This window comes from Polyergus mexicanus, unplaced genomic scaffold (assembly GCF_030449975.1).
Source record: "Polyergus mexicanus isolate NDT 795.1 unplaced genomic scaffold, iyPolMexi1.0 SCAF_4, whole genome shotgun sequence".
Classification (NCBI taxonomy): Eukaryota; Metazoa; Arthropoda; class Insecta; order Hymenoptera; family Formicidae; genus Polyergus; species Polyergus mexicanus.
The window spans coordinates 4,535,290-4,544,203 of record NW_027223324.1 but is presented as its reverse complement, the minus strand read 5'-3'; the positions used below and the strand labels follow the sequence as shown (position 1 = coordinate 4,544,203).

General features: G+C 38.6%; 1 protein-coding gene and 1 long non-coding RNA gene across 2 annotated transcripts; one reads left to right on the top strand and one right to left on the bottom strand.

Moving 5' to 3' along the window:
• Window positions 1-2,958: 2,958 nt before the first annotated feature.
• LOC138932283 (uncharacterized) lies at window positions 2,959-8,771 on the top strand. Its single transcript, XM_070293956.1, has 3 exons — window positions 2,959-3,549; window positions 5,690-5,868; window positions 6,595-8,771. Exons 1-3 carry the CDS (start codon window positions 3,442-3,444, stop codon window positions 6,722-6,724), a joined length of 417 nt encoding a protein of 138 aa, XP_070150057.1. The 5' UTR covers window positions 2,959-3,441; the 3' UTR covers window positions 6,725-8,771.
• Window positions 4,755-7,113, bottom strand: LOC138932284 (uncharacterized). Its single transcript, XR_011446760.1, has 3 exons — window positions 6,569-7,113; window positions 5,180-5,353; window positions 4,755-4,946 (listed from the first exon to the last, which is right to left on the bottom strand). It is a non-coding gene; the product is annotated as an uncharacterized lncRNA (long non-coding RNA).
• Window positions 8,772-8,914: the final 143 nt, after the last annotated feature.

Below are 8,914 nucleotides of genomic sequence, written 5' to 3'. Positions count from 1 at the left end.
ATAGATTTCCGTCTTTACGACGCAGTACCATATGTTTTTCTTTATCGGGAGCGTACGTCGACCGTAAAAGCAAATTCGTATACAGAAAAGAAAAGGAAGGAGAGAGAGAGAGAGAGAGAGAGAGAGAGAGAGAGAAGGAGGGTGAGGGAAAGAGGGACCGATCTTCTTTCGGCCGACAAAAACTGCGTCGTTTCTCTATATTATTTAGTGCTCCTCTCCGAAAACGAAAATGACGCAATTCGGATCTCGAGGGCGATCGTAAGCTACGCGGCGGCTTCTTCCAACACCCTATGCTCGTTTTCCTTTCCATCGGCCATTTGCTTCCCGATCGTACGAGCCGCAAGAATGGCGCTCGACGGACGAATGTTTCCCTCTGCGTTATCTATCCTCCCCTCCTCCCTCCCTCCCTCCCTCCCCCCACCCCTCCCACCATCTCCTCTTCCTCCATTCATCGTTGTCATTCTCATTGAGAGTTTGGAAAAAAATATTGCGTCATCCCGTGTCTACCTTGACCGCACCTCACGAAAACTTGACCGTTTCGGAAGAAGCCTTGAGAATGCCTTACGATTTCACACACACGACAGAGGCATATATATATAAATTATATATTACAAATATATCTTTATTTATGAAACGGTTCGAGATTGTAATCGATCGAAAACACGCATCGCGCGCCTTAAAAACGAGAGGATGTAGAGCGAGCGTCTCGTTGCGGAACGAAGTTTATACGTACGATATTATTATTAGACGCGCCACACGAGAGAATTTCGTTCGTCGGTAACCGGGAATTTTTCGATGCGAATATCCGCGATCGAGATAACGCCTATGTTGGATTATTCTCGTCGCAGAAATTGCCCCCTTGTTATTTATCGCGCGTATTCCTATTGTTTCGCTCGCGCAAAATTGGAAAGAAGAGGAAGAAAGAAAAAATAAATACGTAGATCATCATCGATCTACGTATAACGACGACGAGCCGAGACACGGGGATCGTAATACATTGACGTAAGAGGCACTACGGGCCCCCGCGATTGGTCGAGAGATCGACGGGCCCCCGTCGAGCCTCTCCGCATTCTCTCGAGGGAGAGACTCGTGTATATCTATACAAGAAGCTATATGTCACGAGCCGCGATTGACACGAAACATCCCGTACTAGCCCTGTAAGAACATTGCAGTAATATTGCGGTAATGTTGCAGCAATGCTGTGGCAATATTCGTGCAATATTCGTGCTGTATGGGAAACGCGCAACTTTTTTCTTTCTTTTTTTCTTTTCCTTTATTTATTTATTTTTTATTTACAAACGCCAATCACGCGTATCACGATGAAACCGGATAGAACGCGATCGAGGATCTCTCGTTCTAGATCTCGCGACTCGTACGGCACGTCCGAGAGCGTGACCTATGACGAATACGCACTACGTCCGTCGATTGGATGAATTAAAAGAATGGGGAAAATTGTCAACGATGAAGAAATTTGTTTGTGCTTTACAGAAGCTGGGGGTTAAGTTCATTACTACGGAAAAATATCTTAATGACCGCGGAATAACGACGATTGCTTCAATGTCGAGGATGGAATGGTCTTTTTCCCCGAACGGATCTGGGAATCGGAAAGATTCTATTTAGACGAATTGAAAGCTCTTCGGAAAACTTGAGCGTGCGAATAAACAATAAAATTTAATCGAGAGAAGGTTTGATTCGTCTTTTTTCGTCGTAATATTATATTTACATCGAAAAATAAACACGTTGTATGACATACGACAGATTTTTTTTTTTTGTTTAATTTTCAATTTTGACAGAAAATATGTTGCTGGATTGAAATAGAAATTTTATCATTGAAATATTTATAGTTAGTAAAGATGTAGGGGATGAACCGCTTTAACTTTATTTCACAAACACGCCAAAATTTTCTATACTAAAAAAAAAACAGGTGGATTTTCCTATCTAAATTTTATTTTATTTTTGTTTCAATACCCCTTAAAAAAAATTTATCTTCTATTTTTCTATTCCAGATACTGATCGGAACGCAGATAAGTATCTGGAATAGCTAGCTGACAGCTTTGAAAATAATATTACATCAGACAGATTTAAAGGAGAAAGCGCGCATTTTTTAGACGCAGATGTTTCAACCTTCTTTTTCTCCCCGGTGGATTAATCTATTTTCGAAATTTCATTCGAAACAATAAAATTGCGTGACGTTGTACAATTACATATGGCTTTACTAAGCAATAATTAAAGAAGGAAAGAAATATTATGACAAGTCCTTGCTAAAATGCTTCTGCTGAATAGTATAATCGTGTGACCGCGAGTTTAATAGTATATCAAAATCAATTGATTATTATCTATTTACGTGTGGCGCGCATTAAACTACATATAAAGCGCATATGAAACGATTCCGAAACCTTTGAAATTCACGGCGTGAAGGATTTTAATAATCGTACGTGAGAAGCGAGAGTGAATAAAAAAAAAAAAAAAAAAAAAAGATAAGAGTTTTTTTTCCCTTCGCCTCGTCTGATATCTCGGATCAAGAAATCGAGCGAAAAGATTGACGAGACACCGCGCTGGTGGCGCCTCGAGAGGAAATACCTTCTTTTCCCCGCCATTGAGACACGTGCTCCACGCGCGTGCACCCACGAGATCTATCGATCTCGTTAAATGCGAAGAATCAAACGGACGGAAAGATCGCGCAGTTAGAGCCGCCTTATTACACACATACATTCCTTGTTGTTGTTATTATTATAACGTCTAAGTTCCCTCTCTCTCTCTCTCTCTCTCTCTCTCTCTCTCTCTCTCTCTCTCTCTTTCTCTCTCGATATTAGTCTCGGTCTCGGATTCTCTCTCTCTCTCGTCGTTTCCCTGCCTAAATCTTTCTTCCCTCCTCCCCTCCCCCTCCCCTCCTTTCCGTCGGCGAGCGATACTCTGGCACAGCGGCTAGCCCAGCCTATATAAACCTCCGACGACTCGAAAGCGTCCTCACTCTATACGAGAAGACGGTCTATGTATAAAGTCTCGTGGCTCATACACGAAGAATTAACACGCGCGATATAACTCGGTCAGTTGTAAGAGAGAGAGAGAGAGAGAGAGAGAGAGAGAGAGAGAGAGAGGACGACGCTCGCGTATCATGGTACATCTCGAGTAAAAGGGGGAAAGCGACACTCCATCGACGTTTCTGCGATAAAGGCGCCAAACAACCCCGCGTATCCTATTGTCGGCGCTCTACTTGAACGAAGCGCTCCGTTTTCGCGCCTCTCGTTCGCGCTCTACTCTAAACAGTGTCACGAGATATAATCCTGCGCCGAGGATCCCTTGCCGCATCCGCGAGGGGAGGATAAGCGCGAGTCCGCGGAAAAAGATAGGAGCGATCCCGAAGGAAGTAAGGGAGAGAGAAAACTTTGAGAGGGAGAGATCATCGTCCATCATCCGGTATCTCCACATACGCGAGTGGAAATGTTGAACTCGTGTACAAGCTGGCACGTGAGGCTAATCGTCATCGTCATGCTCGTGGTTACCATGTACTACCCGGTTTTGATTGACACGGCGGTCGTCCGTTCCGAGGTAAGATTCAATCGATTGTAAAAATAAGAGAAAGAAAGAGTCACGGGATTCGAACTAGAAATGCATAGTAAGAGAAAGACAGAGCTGGAGAGAGAGAGAGAGAGAGAGAAAAGGTTCTAACGAAAAGATGATCCAAAGCCGTTAGAGCGGAAGTCATTTTGTGGTCACGGTTCGTATGTCTCTATGAATGACGTATTTCGCGGAACGGATATAGAAAAAAAAAGGAAAAAAAAACAGATCGTTCTTTCTTGGAAAAAATGTAGATTGTAATTTTAGAATATGCTCTTGAAGTTTGGCCATCAATTTCTCTCCGTGAAACACTCTATATAATTATATGGTACAACTCATTTGCAACTGCTGAATAAGGTTTCAGCTTTTCATTTGCGACAGAACGAAAAAAAAAAAAAAAAAAAAAAATTAATTATTTTAAAAATAATTTATACGCGAATCCCGTTTATGATGTACGTATAAATCGCGAAACATGTATCTCGCACACCGAGAGGTATCCAATGCGAATAGATTACGGTTGCTTTTTTTTTCCTTTTTTTTACTCCATTCCTCGAGAGATCTCGCGCATCGAGTAAGCTGAATCGATTTAAATCGCTACGATTATAAGATACTTATTAGACGTGTATGACGTATATATTCAAGAGTACACGAGGTCTCCCGGTCATTTATCGAATCGTCGCGCTGGCGTGCTGACGGCTCGAGTAGCTTCATTCATGAAACGACCCTCACTCGAGAGTTTCGGGTCTTTCAAGAATACCAGATAATCGTGACATTTTTTTTCTATTTGTCGTGCTAAAACTACTCGTACGCCATTCGATGCAAATTAAATCCCAATTGAATTATTTTATATATATATATAAATTATTAACATCTTTATAGATTGCGATTGAGAGAATATAAAAATATTGAAAGTCACTTAATTTTAAGGAATATAATTTACTTTCTGCGTGAATTTCATCGCGTAACTCATTTGTCAAATTGTTACATTGCTCTTTGCAGCTGCGCGATTGAATCGACGCGAATCATATTTTTCCTCTCTCAGAGGGATATCCCTTTTATAAAGAGATACTCGACTCTCGTTTCGATACGCGACGCGCGCGTGCGGAAACATATTTGTATAAGCATTTTTGGTTTCTATCGTATTCATTTATAAACTCTTATTCGAAATGGAATGAAGAAAAGATTTTAAGATATATATATATATATATTACAAGTAACGCGAAGAAGCTACTGAATCGCTACGAGATTCATTTCGCAGATGGCGACGACTCTTCATTCATGAATGGCGTTTGCAACAATCATCTCTGGTTAAAACGTCATTAGCGACGTATTATCTCTCTCCAATGCATCTTTTCCACTCTTCTCTATCCGATTCAGATTGACTCGTGCTTAACCCAAAATTCATCGATAAGGATAAATTAAAGTTTTTTTTATAATAATATAATCGCACTTTATATATAACAATAATTGTGATTTGTCGCGCACGAAAATTTATATGAATCCTTATTTCACAATAGAATTGTTAATTCTACATAATATACATTCTATATATAAAACTAATATATATGTATTGGATAAGGGTAATTTTATTAGATAGGAAAGAGAAAAATATTTTGCTCACCTTTTTATCTCTCTTTTGAAATTTTGCATTTTACCCTATATGTAAACATTTCTTAAAATTTTTTATTGGGAAAAGGAGTAGTAGATGAAACGCTGCAAACAATTTCGTTCGCTGCTTCCTCCTCTTCTCAAGATCCTTCCCATCTTCTTCAGATATTAACAAAGTTCCCAGTATCTAAAAATAAACGCACCATGTTAGAACTTTTAATAAAAAGAAATGATGCCTCCTTAATCGCGCGATACTTGGTGGTCGAATCGTTAAATAAATCGCAATTTTATCATTAAAATATTAGCGCATACACATAATGTATTGTTATTATATAATAATTCATATGGAAAAAGTAAATAGTACAATTTCCACCAATTTTGTTTTCAAGTGTTAAAACAACGTTTAATTAAAAATTATTAAGACGTTATTTAGTAAAAGGGAGCAAAAATAAGGAAGCGAATAAAGTGTTACGTTAACAAAGGCAAAGAAGAGTCTCGAGAACGCGTGTATGTTTAATTACAGACGTTGGATGAGCAGTTATTGCTTAGAGCTCTGAGTGGTCCGAAGAATACAAGAATCTCACGATCCACGGAAAACAGCGACGAGGCGGATGCGCCGATACGATACTGTTACAACTCGGCCTGCGGATGGGCGGTCTATCATCCGTACATACGCAGCATTGAATATTTCATGAAAAACACGTAAGCAAACTATGCGTTACGAAGGATAATGTTAATTCGATACACAAGCTTTGAGAAATGGGGGATTTTACGTATCGCGTTTATATGAAATGCCGCTGTCTTTACGAGGTGGAATAAAAAATTCTATTACTCCGAAGAGTCGAAATAGGAATTATGTGGCGAACTTTATTTTATTTCGCGAATCAAAATTAATTTAAGGACTTTTCCGTGTATTTTTTAATGATAATTAATGTGTAATAATAATCAATGTTGTAATATAATATGCGATTATTAATATTTTAGTATGTTCAAAAATTGATTAATTACGCAATACATATAGGTGAATAAAAAATATGAAAATTTAAGTAAATGCTTTAAAAGAGAAAAGAAATTTTTCACAATTTATATGTAACTAGATTTGATAATACATATCTTTCGTTACCTAGATACTAAGAAAAGTATTACCTTTTAAAGACACGACACAAATATTTAACGAAATTATTGAAAATATAAAAGATGAAACGATCGTGTCGAAAGATTTGATAAATCAATCATCGTATTTTTTCCAAACTACAAATATTTTAAACCGCACGAAAATTGTCCAGATTATAATAATCCCCGTTTACCCCAGTTACACGGAAGAGAATCGCGTAGGAAAATAATAGCGCGAACCTACTCACATTATTCGACACGCATGGGAAATACATAATAAATTTCTCACGGATTCTCTCGCTTCGATTTCTACAGCTGCGATTGCCCGGACACGAGCTACAAGTGCGTGCGCTCCGGCGACGACCTCTCCGCCAGCGCGTACGTGTACCGCTGCCGCCAGAACACGACGGCGGACGACATCGAGTTTCCGGAGGACGCCAACTGAGACGAGGCCGGGCGGCATCGTCGCGGGGCCTCTCCCTCGCGTGGCCACGCCAATCTGACAATGAGATTAGCGGCGCGACGCGCGACGTCTTCGCCATCCATCACCGCCGGGCTCCTCGACGTAATTAGCCCTCTATGCTGATGTACGCTTCCGAAAGCGATCATCTTTACCCACCATATCTGATCAGCTCCTAGCTTCGCTAGAGCGGGGGCATCAACGGATCGAGTGACCACCGGGTGGTTCCTCCGCTATTGTCAAACTTCGAATTAGGTACTTACGAGTACAAACGGAGAGAGCCAGGCGCGACAGGCATATATATAGTTAATTCCCCCATTTGGACTAATAATCTTACGAATGAAAAGAAGGGAACTTTTTTAACGCGCGGATATGCAGAGTATATATTACGTATTAGGCTCCGGTACAAATGTCCACATTTTAAGCTCGCTCGATTTATTATCATCATCATTGATATCATTTCCCGATGAATCCAAGCGATAATTAAAGAGTCTAACGAATCGTCTCTACTCATCTTTGATTATAATTTTTTTTTTTTTTTTATTTGCACTGTCGCGATGTACTTCAAATTTCATGCCCATTCATCGATTCGTCTCTCTCTCCCTCCCTCCCTCTCTTTCTCTCTCTCTCTCTCTCTCTCTCACACACACACACACACACTGGATATCTTATATAACTAGCGATAAATAGCGGCCTTATAGTAATCGGTAATAAAATATATATCGGATAAGAAAATATAACATTAACGGTACGAAAGGAAAGAAGTTTAGTATACGTTTTCGCAGGCACCTTCATCATTTGAGCAACAATCGTACGATCTAAACGTTAAAAAATCCGACGTCTCCTCCATCATCCATATGTATAAGATTTAGATATAGATCGAATAATTCTAAAGATCTATCGATGCAGGCTAACGATTTAATTTATAGCTACATTATACGTTATTATTGATTACACAAAAAAAAAAAAAAAAGAAGAAGAAGAAGAAGTTATGACAACCGCGAAATTAATGCCGATCTCGCTACAATTTGATAGCGAATCAACTAAAGGATATTCAATTCGCATAATTTGCAACTATTCGAATCTTATTCCGATTATTAGCCTATATTCGATAATGATTCTCGACTTGTAATAAAGTGCAAAATTAAACGTATGTATAAATGTAGAAAAATACGGGCCTTTTACAACGCGCTTATTACATATTTCTTCACCTTACATTTGTACTTAATCGAAGAAGTTGTTACGAAATAATCAGAAAAAGAAAATGATTCTTCCTTTTCGTATAATAATGTATTATTTATGACGAGAAATTTTAACTGCGTTCGTCCGTATCCGTTACTTAACGATCATGCGAATATCGATATGAATACGAGCGTAAGTCGTTTTTATCCGTGACCTTTAATCGCACGGGTAAAGTTGTCGAACTGTCGACCACAAAATTGCGAACAAAGCAGATCATGCATGAAACGCATATACATACTATATGCGTAAGCATAGCGTAATCTTTCACAAACTCGATAAAGAGGGAAAGAAAATGTGGACCAAGCGAACTGTAACGCAGTGTGTCAAAAAATTTCGCGCGTGGCATAATATATATTTTAAGACACGGAAGTAATTTTCTTTTTAAAACTACAGCTATACCAAACTATTGTAATATCTTGGATAATAGCGTCAGAATCACGCAAACTCAATTGCGATGAACGAAACTGGTAGCGGTACCGGTTTAGTACTGATTAATCTTCATTTCGATACGCACATTCTGAAAAAATGAGGTACCACACGTTTCTCTCAATCTGACTCGAAACTCGTAATATAGATGTATGAAAACGTCTCAAGGAGACGAGCTTAGATTAAGAATAAGAAATAAATATATTCATTTCGTTGTATTTGCATACGCAACATTTCTTTTGTTATGTAATATACAGGAAACGTAAATTATAATTACGCGATTAAATATCGCCATCGATGTATTGTATAAATATTGTCTCTAATTTTATCATTTTTAATATAATAAAACCAAAACTTGCGACTATTCTTCACTGTTATTTCTTCATACATTTCTTTTCTCCTCTCTATATTGGGTATTTCTATAATTAAAAAAAAAAAAAAAAAAAAAAAAAAAAAAATCCGAATCCATTTATTTTGAGAATTTTATTATTGCACAACATAAAAAGG